The sequence below is a fragment of the Alosa pseudoharengus genome, unplaced genomic scaffold (genome assembly GCF_046254945.1).
Source record: "Alosa pseudoharengus isolate Yale_2024_CS ecotype anadromous, Long Island Sound unplaced genomic scaffold, YU_APseudo_1.1 YU_APseudo_1.1_scf_11, whole genome shotgun sequence".
Lineage (NCBI taxonomy): Eukaryota > Metazoa > Chordata > Actinopteri > Clupeiformes > Clupeidae > Alosa > Alosa pseudoharengus.
In genome coordinates this window covers 13,568,283-13,590,782 of record NW_027468576.1, presented here as the reverse complement: position 1 = coordinate 13,590,782, position 22,500 = coordinate 13,568,283, and the positions used below count along the sequence as shown (strand labels likewise).

At 44.7% G+C, this 22,500-nt stretch overlaps 1 protein-coding gene across 1 annotated transcript in view; it reads right to left on the bottom strand.

Moving 5' to 3' along the window:
- Positions 1-22,500, bottom strand: part of ttll7 (tubulin tyrosine ligase-like family, member 7) — a 50,045-nt gene that overhangs the window by 15,186 nt on the left and 12,359 nt on the right. The window contains exons 9-14 of the mRNA XM_076276537.1: positions 14,105-14,199; positions 12,387-12,534; positions 10,416-10,489; positions 6,678-6,813; positions 3,604-3,690; positions 849-1,092 (exon numbers count right to left, since the gene is read on the bottom strand). Of these exons, the coding sequence (XP_076132652.1) occupies positions 849-1,092; positions 3,604-3,690; positions 6,678-6,813; positions 10,416-10,489; positions 12,387-12,534; positions 14,105-14,199 (784 nt within the window). The remainder of the gene's footprint in view (positions 1-848; positions 1,093-3,603; positions 3,691-6,677; positions 6,814-10,415; positions 10,490-12,386; positions 12,535-14,104; positions 14,200-22,500) is intronic.

The window sequence follows — 22,500 nt, the reverse complement described above, 5'->3', positions numbered from 1 at the left end:
ACCCCAAAAGGTAAAACCGGTCTCCATCAGGCCAGTGGACTGGAACACATCAGAAACCTTATTAAAGAAAGGCTGTGTGTGATTTGGGATTGGGAGGGGTGTGTGTGTGTGTGTGTGTGTGTGTGTGTGTGTGTGTGTGTGTCTACACAGTCTCAGCACACCACAGAGAGTTGGGATAACAAAGCGAGTGTGGGAGTAAAATATCAGAGGCTGTAACTCTCATTTAGAAAAGATGGATTTGTTGTTGCACACCCTAATTAGGTAAACAAGCATTGCCCTGAGTTACTTCTCTAATCTATGTTTGGCCTTTGCCAACAGCCCGTTAAATAAATCTATGACTGGGCACAGGGTGTTTTAGAGGTGCATTTCAGGTGTGTGTGTGTGTATATATGTGTGCATGTGTGTCTATGTGTGCTTGTTTGTGTGTTGCATGTGTGTAAAGGGTCTGCATGTGTGTGGGTGTGTAATTCTCTAAGTGTGTGTGTGTGTGTGCATTTGTCTGTGTGTGTGCAAGTCTGTGTTTGTGTGTGTCTCTCTCTGTGTGTATGTGTCTGATGAAAAGGTTCTGGACATTGTTCACATTCGGTGCTGCAGCAGGTCTGGAGACAGCCAGAGAATCTCTGAGTGTGTGTGTGTGTGTGTGTGTGTGTGTGTGTGTGTGAATTATTCTAAGTAATTAAGGGTATTTTCACTCATCTGGAAAGCATCAGGAGGTGGAGAGGGCTCTCCAATAAGAACCTCCTGGCCAGTATAAACCGACTGAACGTCTTGGACCCATTAACGAGCCTGTCAGGGCCTGTCTGTCCGAAAGTGAGATGAGAGGAGCCCTGGGCTGGATTCGGACTTACTGGAGCGCTCCGATGATTTATGTCTGGCGTCTCCCAGGTTGTAGGAGACCCTCTTGGTCTCGGTCAGAGAGTCGTCCTTCTCCTCAGCCTCGGCGTCTCCATCTTCCTCTCCGTCCCCGTCCCTGTCGGCGTCCTCGTCCTCGGAGCCCGAGGAGCAGCTGTCGTCCCCACTGCTGGAGCCGCTGCCATAGGCCCCCTGCTGCTTCTTGGGTGTGTGGCTGCTCTCAGGCATGGAGGACAATGCCTGCACGTGACAGACAGACAGACACAGACACACAGACAAACACAGACATCGTTAGGCGATGATGATAATTTGGAGGGCTGTGGGGGTTGTTGTATGGCGGTGATGACGATGGCTGACCGTTACACCCTTCAGTTTGCAGAGGCCGTGGAGACTGAAGCGGGGTGAGGGGGCGGGGGGTGCAGAACAGAGACGAAGTTGGGGGGGACGGGAAAAGAGAGAGAGAGCAAGAGAGAAGATGATAAAGGTGTAGAGAGAGACAGAGAAAGAGAGACAGAAGAGTGTAGAGGGGGGTATATATATAAAGAGAGAGAGAGAGAGAGGTGAGGAGAGGAGGAGGAATAGAGTGAGAGAGGAGAGAAAGACAGAAGAGTGTAGAGGGATGGTATATATATATAAAGAGAGAGAGAGAGAGGGAGAGAGAGAGGTGAGGAGAGGAGGAGGAGTAGAGTGAGAGAGGAGAGAAAGACAGAAGAGTGTAGAGGGAGGGTATATATATATAAAGAGAGAGAGAGAGAGGTGAGGAGAGGAGGAGAAGAGGTTTGCTGGAGATGAGCACTATATTGACTGAGTGCAGATTAATGCTGCGATGGAGACATGTTAATTCAATCCAAACAGCTCCTGAATCTTTAACCTTCATCCAACACTCCCATCTTCCCCTCATGTTATTATTTCTTCCATTACGGCCGTAAAATAGATTAATAAATAAAATTCAAATAAAAATTAATTAAAGTGAACGTCTATTTCACACCCTGGAAGGAGAGCACTGTTAGTATTAATAAGGCATTCACATCTGTTATTCAACGGCTAATTTGGCTTTGCTTTCTTTTTCAGAAAGGATTAATGTGCTGAATGTAATCACAGAAACAGACTTACACAATCAGTCTGGGACAGATGGGAGGGCGAGGAGAGACGAGGAGAGAAGACGAGAGGAGAGGATGGAGAGAAGACGTGAGGAGAGGATGGAGAGAGTGGAGAAGAGAAGATGGAGAGAGAGAGAGAGAGAGAAAGAAATCTTTTCATGTCTCGACTTCCGGCCCGGCTCTGCCGTTTCCTGAGTATCCTCTTTGAGTATCAACTCGCCGTCTTTTAAATTACTACTTTTCAGAGGTGCTCTTGATTGGTCCAAACGCTCAATAATCCACCCACGCCAGTGTATCTTTAAGTCATTACCGAGCTCTCCGCAGTCCACGCGGGCTACAAAGACACTAGACAACAGTGACAGCCGCAAATTAATTTAGACGCACACTGAAAAAAAACGTGATTGCTCCCGTGTAGTTAACCTTGTAAGCACTTGACATCGAGGCTGTGGGCCCCCATGACGCCTCCACCTCTCACTCCCCCTGCTCACACTGCGCTCCACTCCCAACACACTTCACAGGAGGAGGAGTGCGGCTCGACCTCCAGCAACCACAGAAACAACTACAAAGAGCGGAAACGCCATGTGCTGTTACCCAGGGGCTATCTGAAGGCTATCAGCGCACATTCACTCATTCCGCACGCTAGACTAAAACACGCACCCATCTCACCCGCTCGCTCCACTCTCATTTTCCTATTGGCCAACAACGACAACAGAAACCCAGCTCTTCCATTCTATTGGCTGCTGGGTGTAGGGAATGACTAGCCGAGCTGCCTGTGATTGTGACCGCGTACAGTATGTGTGAATCTGCCTTGAGTGGAGGCTGTAGTGCAGTGCAGAGCAGAGAAGAGCAGAACGTTTATCTGAAATCACTGGCTGTTGGGGGCAGGAACGCGTATGTGTGAATCTGCCTTGAGAGGAGGCTGTAGTGCAGTGCAGAGCAGAGAAGAATGAGGCATTATTTATCTTACGTTGTGAGCAAATATGTATAGTGTGTGTATGCGTGTGGGTGTGTGTGTGTGTGTGTAGTGTGTGTGTGTGTGTGTGTGTGTGTGTGTGTGTGTGTGGGTGTGTGTGTGTGTGTAGTGTGTGTGTGTGTGTGTGTGTGTGTGTGTGTGTGTGTGTGTGTGTGTGTGTGTGTGTGTGACCCATTTTGCCATCAAAAAGGTGAGTCTCACAGGTGAGCAGTTTGCATCCCTGGACAGAGGATGATTTGGTGAAATTCAAATGAAAATGCAATGGGGGGGGGGGGGGGGCACCTGAGCATAAGGTATTATTTACCTAAGATCATGAGCTGATGTGAGTATACTGTATGTGTATTTTGTAGGTGTGTGTGTGTGTGTGTGTGTGTGTCTGTGTGTGTTTGTGTGTGCAAAAAGAATAAGAAAGATTTGGTGGCATTCATGTGAAAATGCCATGTATTACCTGAGCGTAAGGTAGTGTTTACTGTAGATCATGTGCTGTTGTGTGTACATGTGTTTGTGTGTGTGTGTGTGTGTGTGTGTGTGTGTGTGTGTGTGTGTGTGTGTATGTAGAATGACTAGAGGCCTATGATGGCAGATGATTTGGTGGCATGTGTGTGTGAATATGCCATGAGAGTGTGTGTCCAGTGTGAGAGTGTGTGTCCAGTGTGAGAGTGTGTAGCGCTTGCTTACCTTGGAACCTCTCTGGCGGGAAGACCTCCCTGTCAGTTTCTCATCGTCCAGCTCACACTGTTCCAGGAGATCCAAGATGTCCTCCTCCTGTAGACACAAACTAATCCCTCTTAGAACACACACACACACACACACACACACACACACACACACACACACACTGAGAGGGCACTCATCACAGCACACACCTCTTAGGACAAACACACACACTGGGTCTGTTCGAAACGGAAGAGAGCTGCCTGCTGCCTCCCTCTCTACATAGAGAGCTGTCTCACTAGACATGACTTTGGATTAAATGCATCTTTTAAAAATGACCGTAGCACTCTAGAATCTTTGGTTAAAACTATGGTACTGTATGATGTTAGCAAAGGCAGGACATTAAACTAAATTAGCTTACATAAGCTAGCAGGCTAACGGTATAAATTAGTTTTACGGGCGGGAGATATATCAGACCAGACGCTAATAATGGTTACAACAATGGCATAATCGGATAGTAAATTGTTTATTTCTCAAATCTACAAATCTAAGCAAAATAAGGTGACACAAATTACATTTTAAAGGGACACCAGGCAAGCCTGAGTGCTTTTTCTCTACGAAGCTCCCCCTAGCGTCTGTACGTGTCGATACATGTGCGAGCCCTCGCTCGGTCTGAAGCTCTTTTCCTTTTCTTTGCATCTTCCATCAAGGGTTTTCGCTGCTTCTTTGCCGGCTCTGGCATTATACACACGTTTGCAACAATCGCTAGCTGGGTTTCGTTAGCCTGCCTCTGTGCTGGGGATGCAGGATGTAAACTGATCCTGCTTCTCGCGATGTCTGAGACTTTGTGAGACTGAAGGTCGCGGGAAGGATACATTGAACTTGCAAGCGGGATATTCTTCCTACAGGCAGAAGGGGCGGGCAAGAGAGTCTTCATTCGCCCTGTAATGAGTCATTTTACCATATACCGACTTACGAAGATGATTAATTAACACAAAAACGTTGCCTGGTGTCCCTTTAAACAGATTCTGCAGCAATAACCGATGTCATCCGCCATATTTGTTTACTTTTAACAGCTGTTTTAGACGTTGCCGCAAGGGATTATGGGTAGGAGGGAGCATGAAGTGTGCATCGATGCTGCCTCCAAAAATGACCGCTATTTGGGAAATCTAAGATATCTTAGAAGGCAGCAATTTTTTTTTTTTTCGGTTTCGAACCGCACTTGCTGCCTCGCTCCCCAGTTAGATATCTTAAAAGGCAGCCGTTTCACCCGTTTCAAACAGACCCACTGAGTTGCCACTGGTCCAAACACTCTCGTTGACAGCCAGGCCAGGTTATCCATTTCACATCATCTGCATATTGTAGTAAATAAAAGCCTAAAATAGTAACACGGACACGGACAGCACACTCTTTACAGTAGTCGAAATTAACTTGGTAATGGGATCTCTGCTTCCATGCATGTTCCAACCAAAGTCCAAAAAATAACTATGCCCGTAAAATGTGCAGTTTCTTGACTAAAATGCAAAAACTTCATGCTAGAATCCTTGATAATCTAAAGACATCTTGCTTCGAACTGAGATCCACAACTCCTTTCCCATTCTAGAATTAAAGACATTTCCAAAATGCTTTTCAGAGTCTGAGTGTTTCACTGTTTTAATTCTAACAGTGACTTCTAACATACTCCTGCTCTTTTTGTCAACGCAACTGTATGTTAATGTCCAGTGTGTGTACAGACTCTTCCCCTCACACAACCTAGCATATTTATAACTGTCTAGTAAAAGCCAAAATGTCTGTTGCCATCTGAGATCCCATAATGAAATATTTGCCCTCAGATTTCTACTATTAAACACCTCAAAAGAGGCCCTCCTGCGGCCTAGCTTTTGGCAGCCCAGATTTGCCCTCTAATCCTCTCTCTGTTCGCGAGCAGCTTGCCATTGTTAATAAAATCAAGATTAAATGCTGCTGGTGTGAAAAGGCGAGCTGTGGCGAGACAGAGCGCGGGCCGGTACGGTGCGGAACGGCACGCCGCTGTGGTGGGTTTGGCTCGGTCCGGCGCAGGGAGGGAGCACTTATGTCTGAAGAGGCTTTGGTGAGAGGAAAGGTCAGGGGCTAAAGAAGAGCTGGCACGGCCGCGCGTCTGATCACCTGATCCGATACCGCTCTCTCTCCGAGCCCAAGCAGGGCGGCTTCCGCACCACGGGAGCGGGCTCACACGGCCACTGGGCCAGACCCAAATATGGCGCCGCCTCTCGCTGCTATCTCTTGTTCTGGCGTCTGCCAACGTGACAGGAACCACCCCCTTCACACACTTTCTCACTGTCTCACACACACATTCACTCTCTCTCTTTCTCTCTCTCCCTAACACCCCCCCCTCTCTCTCCCTCACACACAAACACGCACACACACACACACACACAGTCTTCCCCTCCCCCACTCTACCTCCGACCTTCCCTCTCACACCTCCCCCTCCTGTACAGCAGTCCTCTTCTTCAACCAACAGTGAAGGAACTGCATTGTGACTTTAAAGATTTAATGAGCTTTTCAGACTGAAGGTTATTCAGCAAAGTGTTGCGCATCCGCACTCGCTGCATGTAAAAAAAAGAAAAATGGCTTATTCATATGCCCAGATGCACGTCTCAGCCTTGGAAAACTTCTCCATCTCCCCTTTTTAAAATCAACATCCTGGGGCTCGCAAAAGAAAACACACGGAGCGGATGATAAACTTGAGCAAAATGAGAAAGGCCGCGCCTCATCAAAACCGCCCAAGACAAAGACGAGGTCATAAAACATTTAAAGTGTCATTTGTTTTGTATCAGTGTGTGTTTTAGGGGGTTTTGTGTGCAGGTTTTAAAGGGCTTTTATACAAGGACATAGTGAAATAACACACACATAATCTACCCCATTCTCTTTCTCTATGAGAATTTGAATAGAGAAGGAAAGGGAGAGAAAGGTGTGTGTGTGTGTGTGTGTGTGTGTGTGTGTGTGTGTGTGTGTGTGTGTGTGTGTGTGTGTGTGAGAGAGAGAGAGAGAGAGAGAGAGAGAGAGAGAGAGAGACTGCACGACTGAGCACTAAAGGCTGCCGAGTCTCAGGTACATGCCTTCATTCGTTTCAGAGGATTATTCATTTCCTTTTGAAGTGAGGCCGCCCGCCCGGCGAGAAATATCTGAAAGGCAGCTGAGAGGAGGCTTTCATACTTCTCCAAGAGCAGCTTGTCATCTGGGGGGTAAATACGTCTGAGAGAGAGAGAGGGAGGGAGAGAGAGAGAAAGAGAGATGGTGAGAGAGATGGGGGGTAGAGAGATGGAATGAGAGAAAGAGGGGGAAAGAGAGAGAGCAACACATGGAGGAAAGAGAAAGAAAGGGGAGGGAAGAAGGGAGGGAAAGAGAGAGATGGAGGGAGTGAGAGAGGCAGATGGAGGGAAGAGAGAAAAGGGAGAGAATAAGGGAGGTAAAGAGAAAGGGATACAGATGGATGGGGAGGATAGATGGTGAGAAAGAGAAGGGGAGAGAGAATGAGAGATAGATGGAGGGAGAGAAAAGGAGAAGGATGGAGAACGCAAGTGATGGAGCGATATAGAGCAGTGAATAAAAGAGGGAAAAGCAGCAGGAGGACATAAGGGACCAGGGCAGGACCAATCAGGAGACAGAGAGGGAGAGAGAGAGAGAGAGGGAAAGAGAGGGAGAGAGGGGGAGATGACAAGAAGAGAAAAAAAGACTGTTGATGGGCAAAGCATTTAGAAGGTTATTTTTATGCGTCAGACACATCTTGACTGTTCTTTTAAGTACACTTAAAAGTAAGACATTTTTGTTCTGTGCATTAGTGCATTCTTTAGGCCCAGTGATGTGACAGCTCATGTTAGACATGTGTCTGAAGCTCATGACTTTACTTACCGCTTTGAATGTTTATTCTAAACTCACAGGGGACTAGAACACTATAAACCACTCTTTACATCTTCATACTTAATCTCTACATTCATTTGTTATTTGCTTTCGGCAATCGCACCAAAAATAAACTAATCACATTTGCCAGCCTGACTATAACAGTGAAGGTGCTGAAAGACTGATTGATTTCATGAGTCTGTGCTAAAGTTCAGTCTTTTGCCAGATGTCTTATCTCTTTAACAATCAAGGGATAAACCAAAGTAAACCAACATACATTAATCCTCCACCTAGACCTAACATAAAATGGCAGATTACCCACTCCCCACCAGTTACATGTGGATTAAGGTTACACCTTTAGTAGAGATGTTTGGAGATAACTCCAGCCGTGGCTTCCAAACGCTAATGTGCTAATGCTGCTTAGTCTATGAGTGTTTCTGTCGGCTGGTAAAAATAATCTTTTGACTCCTGTCTTGAGCCTGGAGCGTTCTGTAGCTCAGTAATAGTGGCCTCAGTAAAAACTCAGTAATACTGGTCTCAGTAAAAACTCAGTGACACTGGTCTCAGTAAAAACTCAGTGACACTGGTCTCAGTAAAAACTCAAGTGATATCGGCCTCAGTAAAAACTCAGTGATACTGGTCTCAGTAAAAACTCAAGTGATATCGGCCTCAGTAAAAACTCAGTGACACTGGTCTCAGTAAAAACTCAGTGACACTGGTCTCAGTAAAAACTCAGTGACACTGGTCTCAGTAAAAACTCAGTGACACTGGTCTCAGTAAAAACTCAGTGACACTGGTCTAAGTAAAAACTCAGTGATACTGGTCTCAGTAAAAACTCTGATACTGGCCTCAGTAGAAGTTCAGCTTGTATAGTGATTCAGTCATTCTTCTGTGGCATTTCCCACTTCAGAACGCAAGAACAGAACAAAGACACGCTGGGTAAACATTTTGCTTGTTCTCAGACGAGTCAAATTCTCCCAAATAAGCGCTAATGATGGTGTACAGTAGAGGCGCACAGCCCCGCTGTTGCAAGCTGCACTGATAAACTAAGAGACGGAACATAAACACTGGGAAAAGTGTGCCACGGCAGAGGTAGATTAGCGCCCATGGAATACAATAGAGCGGATTAGCCTGATTAATGAATTACTGAAGAAACGAGAAGCAGTTCGATTAAATCCTGCACTACAGTAATGTCTTCAAGACTAATGTGTTATCATTTTTTCGTTTCTTTCTACAGTCTGTATATGAGTAAACAACATGTTTTCTACAACATGATTAAAATAATCCATCGTTCATTTAATTTATGCATAAGCTATCCTTTGGTCACAATCATGGCCATGTTTACTTCTCATCTTCTCCAAACATGAGGTCAGTTCAGTTCCTGTGCGAGAGCAGGAACTCAGCACCACTTCACACGTCTCTGTTAGGGGCCTGAAGAACCTTTTGTGTGTGCAGGGACTCGCACAGAGCCCGACACGACCGTAATCATTAATTGTAGTGCAACTTTAAATTCTGCAGGGTCACACAATGCCTTAGAAACTGGGTGACCCCCGCTCATATATAATGACTGATGGAAGCCGTAATGACCACATGTGGCGGACTGTCTTTGAACTCGGGCGCGTCTGCGTCTGAAGCCCCCCGTTTAATTTAGCGGAGGGCTAAGTTAGTTAGGAGCCTCCACTAATGAGCGCCCCTAAATCAACTCCTGCTGCTGTGCATTTAGACTATCAGGCTCCTTATTAGTCCCCCGCTGAGAAGGCTTGTTTGGAGGTTACAAACAATAATCCACCTCCACAACAAAGAGCCTCTCCAGTCTCCAGCACAGAGAGGAGCCGGAGGCAGACAGAAGAAGACAGACGCGGCACTAATATCTACTAATATTGGCGGAGCGTGAGATGAAATGCTGGTGACACCCATGTCTGATGAGCTGATATCCTCGTAGAAATAGATGTACAGTACATTACTGTATGTGAGGTGAATATTACTATATGTTATATGTATGTATTACTATATGTGAGAGATAAATGTACATTATATTAATATATAGGATGTCTTTCATTACAAACATTCCAGACCAATACAATGAAAGAACATAGAGTTTAAAGGAGTGACATAGATAGAAACACCAAACAGCAAAGGTGAGTGTTAAGTAGTTTTGTAAACTTGTGGGCATGTTTTATGTGGCAACCAGCCTTGCGTATGTTGGCTTGTACCACAGTTCACCACCTTAGCACAACCTGTGCACTTTAGCCTCAGCACCAAGTGGAGAATTGAGGTTTGGCCACGTCACACTAGTGCCCTGGGATGGAAATTAAAACCAGCCACCAGCCAAGTGTTGGTCAATCATGAATGTAGCTGATAGATTTCAGATAATAACCCCAAATAATGATTTACTAATAAGTGGCTGTTGAATTTGACCATTTATTTGACAGTGGCTGGTGCATATTCACTTTTTAAATAGCTTATTTCCAATCCAGCGGTAGCCGCAGGCCAAGCCACGCCACAGCCAGGCCAAGCCAGTTACTATGGATAGTCAGCGAGAGTGGACCAGGCCCTATTGCAGCAGACTCAGATCTATTCCATCTGGGACAGCCCAGGGAGGTCCACTCGCTCACTCTCGCTCGCTCTCTCTCTCTCTCTCTCTCTCTCTTTCTTTCTTTCTTTCCCCTATCTCTCAATTTCATTTATGCCCTGGAGAGCGGAGTGCTCCATGAACAACCCTGTTAAACAGAGAGGCACCAGAGAAGGGCTCTCCCACGGGATCTCCCTGGTAACAGACGACTAGGGCAGAGCCGGCCCAGAGCCAGGCCAGATCTGGTTTGGAGTCAGCGGGCGACTATAGCAGAGGTTATTGGTACGCATCCAAGCCTCACCTGTAGTTCCCCAAGCCTCACCTGTAGTTCCCCAAGCCTCACCTGTAATTCCCCAAGCCTCACCTGTAGTTCCCCAAACCTCACCTATAGTTCCCCAGGTGCCGTTTCTCGTACTCCTCCCGGGAGATCTGCTTCCGGACCTGGACCAGACGCTCTTTCTGAGGCGAGAACAAGATGAAAGAGGAAACATTAAGAGGAATAAAACATCTCAAGTGCCAACATTTCATCCAGTCAGCAGTGCCTTTCCTGAAAGTGGTCACTGAACAACTACCTGCGTTAGAAATGTATTCTGGAAATGCATTCCAGAGGATTCACAGGCTTTTATCAAATTTTAGGGAGCGAGCAGACTACTTAAAACAAAAGTTGCATGGGTAAACAGTCTATGCAGTCTCAACATTCGTCCAATACCCATGACCTTTCATGAGTCTAACAGATTTAAAAAACGCATTCCCATTTTAACACATAAAACAGCGCAATTGTGCCGAGGTCAGCCGGTCAACTAGCAGGAGACTTGGTGGCGTAGTGCCTATTACCGTCACCAATCTCCGCTGAATGTTCCCCTGCATCTACTCGTACATCCTGACCATCCCCAGCTGAGTCATACAGAGGATGCATTACAGCATACCTTTACCCTAGCTGACAGAAAAGACTAATAAAATAGTCAAACAAACACTTTATGGTTCAATGCCTCTCACCTGGTTTAGAAGCTGGAGCCAAAACTGCAATAACTAAGCTCATGAATAATAGAATAGACTTATTGTCCTGGGTGAGGCCCGTGTGGACCGAGAGGCACTCAGGTGTCGAGATTAGAAGTTATGACAGCCTGCTAAATAGGGTTCCACGGACATCATTGATCTGGTGACAAACTCACTTGGCCAAACTCATTCTAATTCTGATTCTGATTCTCTTTTGTTTTCAGTGTAGTTTTTGTTTGTTTTTTTGTTTGTTTGTTTTGGTGAATCATCTGTTACAAACCTATAGAAACTGTACAATTTCCGTAAGATATCGTTATGTGTTATCATCAGTCATGAGTATGTATCTTTAGAAAAACTGTGCTTTTTGCTGCGTGTCCTATGCGTCTTGTGTGGGAACAGCACCAGAGATGCTCAGATGAGTAATTATCTGTCACTTTCATGGATGGGGTTGAAGAGTTCTTTTTTTAGCTGTCATATGTTTTTTTCTCCTCCGTTTGCCTCCTGATGATTTTCTGGCTCAGCACCCACATCGCAAAACAGGATGTTCTTAACGTGGCTAAAAATGGCCTTCTAGAATTAATGGGATTCATGGGCCCACTGTGAACACTTAGTGAACACACAACAAACTCTGTAAAACACTCTGCAACTCTGCATAATAATAAGAAGAAGAAAAAGAAGAAGAATACATTGCAACTGCAAGCTGTAAATTCTATGAAATAAAGTATATTTGTCTAGTTTCAAGTTTTGCAACAATACCCTTTGCATGTAACTTCTGAACTTCAAACTAAATACAAATAGACAGGGAATTGTTTCCTCTAAAACTATGGAGGACTACCTTGAGTGTTTGGGTGCTGGTATCCAGTAAAAAAAAAAAAAAAAAAAAAAAAAAGATATTCTTTACTTTTGAATATTTTAACAACAAGTAAAAACAGCATTGTAGAAGCCTGCTTTGTCAAAGTGAGAGACAGGACCTTAAATGATCTGTGAATGCCTTTCAAATCCTCTAAATGATGCAATACACAGTCATAGCACTACAATACAGTGCCGTCAGCGGTCTCTCCGGAGTATTTCCAATAGTAAGGTTGGGTCAATACAAAATACCCCAACACTATCAATGCAACTTGCTTATATGCTACATAACCACTGCTACAACTTCTAGAAAGCTGCAACGTATTTGTGCACAAATTTATCATTGTCGCCAAAACACTACCTACCCTTCTAGTTTGTATGTATTGTTTGTTTCTCTGTCTGATTCCTCACAGTACGCTGTGCAGATCTTAGCAAAAATCAATAAATAATTGCCTGTGAAAGAATAAAAAAGGAGGCGATGTCCACTCAGCTGGTCATCTGTGAAGCGTACCAGTTCCTCTCTCCTGCGCTCCAGGGTGCGCCTCTGCCGCTCGCGATCCGAGGAGACGGACGAGAGCCTCTTCATGGACCCCTGGCCGTAGAGACGCCGCTGGGCCTCTGCCTTCTGCTGGGCCAGGTTACGCCTCTTATCGCTCGCCCTGATTGCCACGGCACACGCACACACACACATACACACACACACACACACACACACACACACACACACACACACACACAGAGGCAGCGGTGAGTGTGAAATACATGGAAGCTTCTGAGCGAGGTGAGTTTTTTTTTTTTTTTTGGTTTGTTTTTGACAGGAGGAGGTAGAGGGGGAAAAAGACAGAAAGCCCACTGACCCTTCAAATTTGCAGCTGCACTGTGGTAGCAAAGGCTAGGAAATGCCCTGGGTTTCTGGGGAGCACTCCTGTGTCCACATCCATTTTTTCCCTTCTTTTTTTTTTTTGAAAACTCTTACTGTGCTAAGACCTCACCAAATACAGTGCTATTGATCTTAAAGGTGTCCACACTATTCACTGCATAATCTTGACTGGGCAAAGGTAAAATACTTCCCTTCTCACTGAAAAAAAATCCGGCACCTTTCTCCCTGCCAAAGGACAGAATTTACTAAGCGTACAACTGACAATCTATTCCTAGGTTGTACTGGAGTGATTTGAAATGCAGTGGATTAACCTTTAAGACTGGTTACCACTGGTTAACCGACACACTTTGCTTCCATATGGCCATGGTTACACTTACTGTATATCAGGAACAACAGCATGAAAAAAAGGAAAATATGCAGTCACATAAAATATGCCACTGATAAAGACAGACCATGCACCTTTAAATTTGTCTGATAACAAGGGTCTGCAAGGTGTGTGAGCATTTCATATGAACTTCACACTCAGAGAGTGTTACAAACAGTTTGTCAGAGATAAGACTGTAGATATGTGTTTAATAAAAAAATAAATATGAAATCGAAGCATTCTAAAATATAATTCCTAGATTGTATGCACTAATCAAATCAAATGTTTTCCTGTCAAATTACTGTAAGCTTTAACTTGTTAGTAAAATGTTAATGTCCTCATCGTCTTTCTAATATGCTCTCTCTGGTGTTGTCAGCTCCTCCTTGGAGAACTGCAGTAATTACGCATCCTGCTTTATGACCCAGTCCAGGCACTGATACTCGCTTTCTTACAGGTGGGAAACAATGATGTGGATTTCACCTCTGCCAGTCACGATAAGTCACACCAGTGAGTCAGTCTAAACTCCGCCCTGTCGCATGCGCCAAACGTGCGGGGAGCCATAACTGAGCTACTCTTGCCATGGTGAGTTCTCTGTTTGGTGGTTACGGCATGTAAAAAAGTTTGTAAAAATGTAAAAATAACTCACAAAGTTAAAACACACAGTTTCTCACAATGACAGAAAAAAAGAAATCCACCATGCAAGACTTCCAAATGTTCTCTCCCACCGTATCTCTGCACACAATAACAGAAAAAGATCTACAAACATCAAAAAGGTTTCAAAGTTTCTGTTGTGAGATGAGGGAATCAATAGTGTGTGAAACATTAAACAGGCTTAGCCATCTCAGGGTTGAATATGTGCTTTTTGTTTAATTCCGCAGTCCTCCTTGTAAGGGGGCTCGGGAGACTGTGTCTGATGATTCCAGAGAAATCAAACCGAGGGCAACACTACTACGCTGCAGTGCACTACAGCGGCTCCTGAGCCTACCTGATGTTGAGCAGTTTCAGGGCATTGAGCAGGGCCCCCTTCTTCACATCATGATCAATCCTCTGATCGGTGCTGAAGCTCGGAGCACGATTGATCTGCAACAAAGCACAAGAGAATAGTGTTCATTCCGTATAACACCATTTCAAACACATTCCTTAGAAGCACTGGCATTTTCTCCCATTGTTGTTATCATGAATAGAGCCTTTTCTTTGTCATCTTTGACCTAGTAGCCCATATCCTGTCCCGTCGAAGGGCAGCCGTCTGGTCAACATACCCGCATCCATGCCAGTCACAAGACGAAGCGCCGTTGTTACAGCTTGTTGCTACCCCCCCAAGCTAAAAACAAACACAATAGGCCACTTCGAACGCTTCGAAGATACAACCTCTATGCATCCCCTTGACAAAAACACAGTAGAACATGAAGAACCTTGCCAGTATCAGGGCTGAATCTGGACTTTGCCGAGCTGTACATTTTTTAACAGACTGTACCCATGAGTGCAAGCGAACTAAGCTGTACAGTACAGCACTCAGCTTCTGAAAAGAGATCTACTGAATAGGCTGTGATGGCTGCCCTCAAACTCAACAATGACAACATTTCTTTTTGGGGGGGTTAAGAGTTGTCAAGAAACCTGAATGCGGGTATCAAGTGTTATTTGTAACATGCCAGAAATCAATTCCGTCTCCTGTCGCTCTTCATGGTCCAGGAGCCGTTAAAAGCAACAAAAGAGGTAAAGGAGGAGGAGGCCTGGCTGAATGTCTTCCTGCTGGACGGCTTAAACCACAGCAGCAGTAGCAGCGCTAAAGACGGGATCAGATATCAGAGCCGGGCTGGAGAAGATAACACCTATTCTCCGGAGTGAGTGAGACACACCACACAACCAGTAATTTGACCTTTCAAGTGAGTTAGGGTTAGCACAACAAAACATCTCCAGATAACTTCCTTTCATTAAAGACTACAGACAACTCTTTTTTTTCCATGCTTGATTAAGGTCAGTAAAAAAAGTCAGTTTTAAAAAAACAGTTTTAAAAAAACGAATAATATTACTAAACATATTAAAGATTTATTTCTATTAGGGGAAAGTACTTTTACTTGTAACAAAAAGCATTTCCCAAGAAAGAATGAGACATTACTACTGTGCTTGGCAAAAAAAAAAAAAAGTTGGTCTTGGTTGGTCGGTTGTCGAAGTCGGTTCCGGCCAGCGGGTCATTAAAGCCCGCCGGGGGCCGAGCGGCGTGTCTCTGGTGCTAGCTACCTCGGAGGGGAGCCACTGGGGGGGGGGGGGGGGGTCCCAGCGAAATCTAGCCTCCCCCGGCTGGATGCTAATCCCCAACATAAAGGTGCCTACTGATGTCTGGGCGGCTTAGGAGGGAGGGAGCCGAAAGATAATATTTACATCACAAGAAAGCAGCGCAGGGGTGAGTGAGGCGCCCCACGATGGCAACTGTGGACTACATCAATGAGTATTACTGTACTGGCTGTAACCTAGCAGGCCGCATACCTCCCCACCCCCCCCCACCCCCATCCACCAAAGTCTTTGACCATGGCTTTAGGAGGTGCACTGATACCCAGTAAGAGCTGAAGAGCTGTCCTGCAGATGGCTTGGCCCAGTGCACTGACACAACACACTCAAACACACACACACAAACACACAACCACACACACACAACCATCCACTCACACACACATACACACACACACAGACACACACACACACACACACACACACACACACACACACACACACACACACACACACACACACACACACACACACACACACAGAGAGAAGGTGGGGAAAATGCAACAAAGAGGGCCTCTTTAATGTTGTCTAACACAAGAGTACCCTGAGTTATAGTGTCAGGCATTTAACAGTGGGAATTGTTCTCCCGTGCTGCCTACACCCACCCACCCCCACCCCCCCCCACACACACACACACACTTTTTAGCAGTGCTTTCAGTCTATGGAGAGAGCACTTATCTCACTCTCTCAAATTCAACTCATCCCTCCATGGGGACAAGAGGGGAGAGGGAAGAGAAGGGAGAGAGGAGAGGAGAGAGAAGAGGGGAGAGGGGAGAGAGGAGAGGAGAGAGAGAGGAGAGGAAAGAGAGGGGAGGTGGGAGGAGACAGATCACCATTTTTAATTCCCACACCTCTCACAAATAATAAACATCACAAAAAAACAGAGTTCGCTGGAGTAAAGATAATGCTGTTCTGCTGCATAATCCTCAGGGTATTTCAGCATTTTTCTATTCTCTCTCTTTCTTTTCACTTTTCTTGGTGATTTGTGGTGTCAATCTGTCATTGGCCAAGGCCTGAGATGGATGGGAAGTCAGCGGAGCTGGTTTTGCACTGAGGAAGTCCTGGCGGTGTGGGTCTAATGAACCCCCACAGGCCCTAAAGCCTCCCCAGTGGGCTACCTACGTGTCTCTGGGACGCCCTTAAAGACAGGACATGAAGGGCCATTCAATAAAAATGTCAAGTGAAAAGAAAACACTTTCTGATTAGACCTATTCCCCCTTTCAAAATTAAAAAAAGAAAAGATAGAAAGATGATGTGTACATGTGTACATGTTCGTAATTTAATAGTGTAAGTGTCAAGTAAAAACAAAACCTTTTTACCCCTTCCTCTTTAAAAAAAAAAGACAAAAAGAAAAAATATTAATCTGTGCATGTGTGTTAATGTTCATAAATTAATAGCATAGGTTTTTTTGCAATGCATTGATCTAGTCACCCAATTCTTCCATCATCTATTCACTTCGCTATATCTACTATTTTTTGCATGTGATTAAAGTTGCAATTCATAAATAATATACGAACAGATCCATAGGTGCATTAAGGTCCATAGTGAATACAGTCAGGCCTGCAATCAGCTTCCAACAAATCCCACATTTGGTTTGAATTTACTTTGATGTGCTAGTGGTCTAACGATCTTCATTACTGCGCTTAGAGCTCTAGCAGAAAGGCAAACGAGTGCAGAGTCCAGGAACTAGGAAAGTAAGGACTTCTGATGAGGCGAAAGTAAGGACTTCTGATGAGGCGACAGGAGCCGCAGACGCACACACAACCCAGTTGAAAAACACGATGGAACACTCGCTGAAGTATGTAGCGCATCCATTGTTAGAGAGAAGTTAAATTTAAATTATATAATTTTTGCAGACAATCAATGTACATCTACACACACACACACACATACATACATATATATATATATACATACAGAAATTGTTTTGCTTTTTTCTTTTTACACAAAAATGTTGACATTGTAAAAAAACAAATGCTGTTCTTTCCGGTTCAGAAATGACCGAGAGGCTCCAGGGCATTAGCTCAAGTGCTTCCAAAACAAAGCGAAGCCAAACAAACAGGGCAGAGCAGAGCAGAGCAGAGCAGAGCGGAGCGTGGCGGTGGTATAGCACAGCATGCCGCTACGCACCGCTAACCCTCGTCTCCAGTTTCCCATCATTATCAATCACTTTGCCAGGCCTTTGTTGCATTTGTGCTGGCTAATTCAGCCTCCGAAACACAATACCGCTCCCAGGGTGCACTGGGGCTGAGGATTGGGCCGACCCGCACCACTACTACCAGCACCTTCTGAAGTCGCCTGAGGATCTCACACACACATGGACACGATACACACACATGCGCGTGCACACACACACACACACACACACACACACACACACACACAGAAACATACAAGTACATACATACACACACACAAACACACACACAAGCACACAGAGCCTTTTTTTGAAGTACTGCTGTGTGCTCAATGATGGCACATGGGCTGGACAGAATGGCTAATTACTCCATGAGACCAAGACAGAGGAATGTCTATTCTGAGCATTATTGCATGAGAATGCCGTGGTAACAATGTAACATAGTTCTACAAAGACACAGATAGAGACAGACAAGCATATAGATCACTGTTTGCAATAAATCCTCTTTGCTAGAAGGACCTCTAAAAGATAAATAGTGCCACCTAGAGGAGAGCACTAGTGTAGCTTTCAGAACTGCAGGATAAAGCATTGCAATGCAGGCCAATACCTGTGTCACTAAATGTCTGTCTCTATACATATTAACAATAACAACCAATGATATTTACAAACAAGTATCACTTAAGTTTACAATAACAATCAATGATATTTACAAATCATCACTATTTTGCTTATACTGTGTATCACCAAGCCCCTGACTTGAAGTTTTTGGAATAAAAGCAGTTAAAAAAAGTGCAGAAAAGGTGCAGAAAAATATATTCTATACAGCTATATGTTAAGTGTTGAAACTGAAATCACATTTATGTCATGTGAGACGATAGCATAGCATCCCAATAAAAATGCTAATTTATGAACTCTGCTTTTGTGGCCCTCAAGCTTCACTGGTGTTAGAGGATTTTTTATGTCTAAAACCACAGGCTACACATGACATCAAGGTGTGTGGTTGTATATATCTGGAATTCACTGTGTGTGTGTGTGTGTGTGTGTGTGTGTGTGTGTGTGTGTGTGTGTGTGTGTGCCTACGTGTGTGTGTGTGTGTGTGTTTGTGAGTGTGTGTGTGTGTGCATGGGGTGTGCGAGTGTGTGGGTGACCGTTGCTTCGGACAGTCTCTTGGAAGATCAAACAGGGGTGTGTGAGTGCGGGATGAAAGGGTCCAGTTTGTAAAGGGGCCTGTTTGTTTACGCTTCCTGGTGCTCGCTACGTCCGCTCATGGAGGGGGAGGACGAGAGCAGCTCTGGCTAGTGCTGCTGAGTTTCCGGAAAGAGCCGCCACACTCGTCTAGAAACAGCCGGGGGTAGGGTAGGGGAGGGGAGGAGGGAGGGAAGATCTGACCACCTCTGCGGGTGAGTGTAGTCTGAACGATGTAACTGTTCCAGAAACATAGGCGCCCCTGCAACCACTGCCACTTTCATCTCTAATCATACAACACAGCCAAACACTCCCACCCGACGACACCAGTTCCGCCAGCACATCACACACACACACACACACACACACACACACACACACACACACACACACACACACATGCACGCACCCACATGAACACCACAAACATAGACACTCACAGACACAAGTTGTACATGCACAAATTACTTACCTTCAATTACACACAGACATTATACACATACAATAAAACACACCAGTACAAATGTGTACACTCACACCCACACGACAAACACACACACCCACACAACCACATAACATAACATAGCATAATATAATATAACATAATATAGCATAACATATAACAAAAGAAGGCACCATTATGGTGTTGCAGAAAACCCAACGAAAACCCATCAAGAAGTGAGCACCTACATTCAGCCATCATGGGAATGAACATTGTGTACCATTGTGTACCATTGTGCATTTTCCCTAAAAATAAGGGAACGAAGGGAACGTTCGGCTGCACACGCCTGTGAAACGCTCTCCCTGAAAACAGACCACTGCATATATTTATATCCATATGCAATGACTTCCTGGGGCAAGGGGCTGTTTTAAAGTGAAGTAGAGAAAAAAAGAATGAGAGTAAAAAAAAACAAGAAAATAGCACAGTGAGGGAGAAAGAAGAGAGAAGGTGGAGTGGCTGAAAAGTGAGCAGCTCTCTCTTCAGGACACTAATTATTGTATCAGCTCACGAGCACTTGTTCTTTTCATTTGATAAACCAGCTGTTCTTTTTTTGTCAAAATCCGAAAACAAGGAGTAAACTCGTCTGTAATGAGCACGAACTCCGCAAGTGGTCCAGGAGGCAGTGAAGCTCGGGAGGAGAAAACCCACCACGAATTCATAAAAACAATAAATATTCTCGCAGCAAGAGCTCGAGCAGGACAGACATGCGCATCATTTAAAGGGGCAGTTTGCATGTAGATTCTTTCTCTCTCTCACTGTGCGCCCTGCATATTTGCCTGTCGCCCGCTTTTACATTATTCGTCATGCTAGCTTAACAACTCCAGTGTGACCAGCTCCTGGAAAGAGTTGAGAAACAAAATAAATAAATAAATAAATAAATAAAAGAATCCACCAGAGGGCCCGGGGGCAGTGATATCAGCGTGTTACACCACTAGATTTTCCTAATGGGTAGGAGCTCTCTGGAAGGTTCTAGCTGACCCCTTTGGTTCCTATGCAACAACCGCTCTAATCAGTAGGCAGCTTTGCAATTAGCATTCCAACTGCAGGCTGTCACATCAGAGCAGTACACACACACACACACACACATACACACACACACACATACACACACACACACACACACAGATTGAATGAGTTGCAGACGACACCAAGATGATGTTCAGGGGACCTAATGAAAGTAAGGTTTCTAGGGTTACACTGTGTGTGTGTGTGTCTGCGTGTGTGTATATATGTGTGTGTGGGGGGAGGACTGGCTTGTTTTGAATGTCAATAGGAGGCGAAACTGGTGTTGAAAGCCCAGTGAATTAAGATAAGCATCGCACAAAAGATTGTCCTTTTTCTCTGTGCGTGGACACAATACCTTCGTCCAGTGACAGAGTCTCTTATCAGCCCATCACCTCTTCGAGATCTCTCCTCTTTCTGTCTCACTCTCTCCCTCCTTCTCTCTCTGTTTCACGGTCGCTATTCTTCGTGTGTTTATTCATGAGAATATTGCTGCTGATTTCCATCCTTTCTGTGCCTGTCACAACGATCTCGGAGTGTGTTTGCGTGTCTGTGGTCCCTACACATGCCTGAGTCAGTGTTTCCCATACATTGACTTATTTGTGGCGGCCCACCACAATATCAACATTGACCACCACACGATGATTTTCCAGGTTGTACTCAATTGTGCTTAAATCTGGTTAGCATCATAACCACGCTGTGCTAATTTGTTAAAAACTGTTGTATTCAAGTTAATTCTGCAAACCAACCACCACAAATGGAATTCAATTCTGTGGGAAACACTGTGAGTGTTGTTTTCTTAGCTACCTGGGTCACTCAACAGCAGTGCAACACTGTGCAAAAACACAACACACACACACACGTTTCATCCTGCCTTTTTCGAGCGCATTTTTGCTACAGTAGATCTCATTTACTCAATGTTTCCTTTAAAAAAAATAAACGATCACATGTAATTGGGGGGGGGGGGGGGGTAGACACGAAAACAACTTAGACATATATATATATATAAATGCAGTATATATATATATATATATGTATTCAAAAAAATACACACACAACAGTAGAAGTGTAGCGAGATGTGAGCCTGTGATCACTGCTTCTGCAGTGTATACTAATGACATCAATACACCCACATGGAGGTTGAGACTTGTGCGTGAGTTTACCTCGTGTAAAGTAGAGAGGGGGAGAGGACTTCACATCTGGAGATGGAATTGAACTCCAATGAACAAACATCAGAATCTATCAAATGTTTCATATCCGGTAACGTTATCTCTATAGATCAAACCTTCCCAAAAATTCAAGTTACGCAGAAAGGGCCTAGATATACAATAGTTTTCAAAAAATATCGGAATTTAAAAAAATAAACTACATAAAATATAGGCAGATATGAAGCAGTAAAGATCAAGTTTTGATGAGGCAAACCCTGCAGTCGAGCTTTCAGAAATGGCACCTGACTAATCATTTGAATTCATCTATAAATGATTGCTTCCGCAAATGTAGCGTGAAACAGCAACAGCTTTTTTTTTTGCTCCTGTGTGGGGGACTTGAAAAGGATGTTAATTGATGGGAGTTATGGCAGGTTGCTCAGAGCACTAAGGGGATCATTACCAACGGAGTGTAAAAACGGCATCTACGGCTGTTTGCATTCTATCACACGCACAAGCTGCGGAACAGCCAGAGGAAACGTGGCACGGCACGGCACGGCAGACTCCCTCAGCATCAAGGCAGCACGTTAGACCTGTCTTCTAGCAATCACTGGGAGAAAAACAAAACACCCACCGAATACGGTCCATGTGAAACCAAGACAGAACTAAAATATCTACGAAAACATAAATTATTTTTACAGTTTGGGCTTAAAATAAAACAACAAAAAAATAATAAAGATTTATTTTGGTTTCTGTGGTGGTGAAAACAAATGATCCTACGGTCGTTTTACATAGCAGAATCAATTTGTGGGAGAACAGAAAGACGCTGGAGAGAGAGACAGAGAAGGGAAGAGAGAGAGAGAGAAAGAGAGAGAGAGTAAAAGAAAAAGAAAAAGCCCAGCACTTTGGGTTAGCTAAAGGATTTAGGTCATGCTTTAACTGGCTGACATCAGGCGGCGAGCTGCCTGGAAAAGCTGGTGTGGATCGTTCAGCAGCGACAGACAATCATGGAGAGGAAAGAGGAGAGAGGGGGAGAACGAGAGACGCATTCCTGGGGTGGCTGGCCGGCCAACCTGCAGACTGACCTACATTTCCTGCACGACTCAGGGAGCACAGCTCTCCAC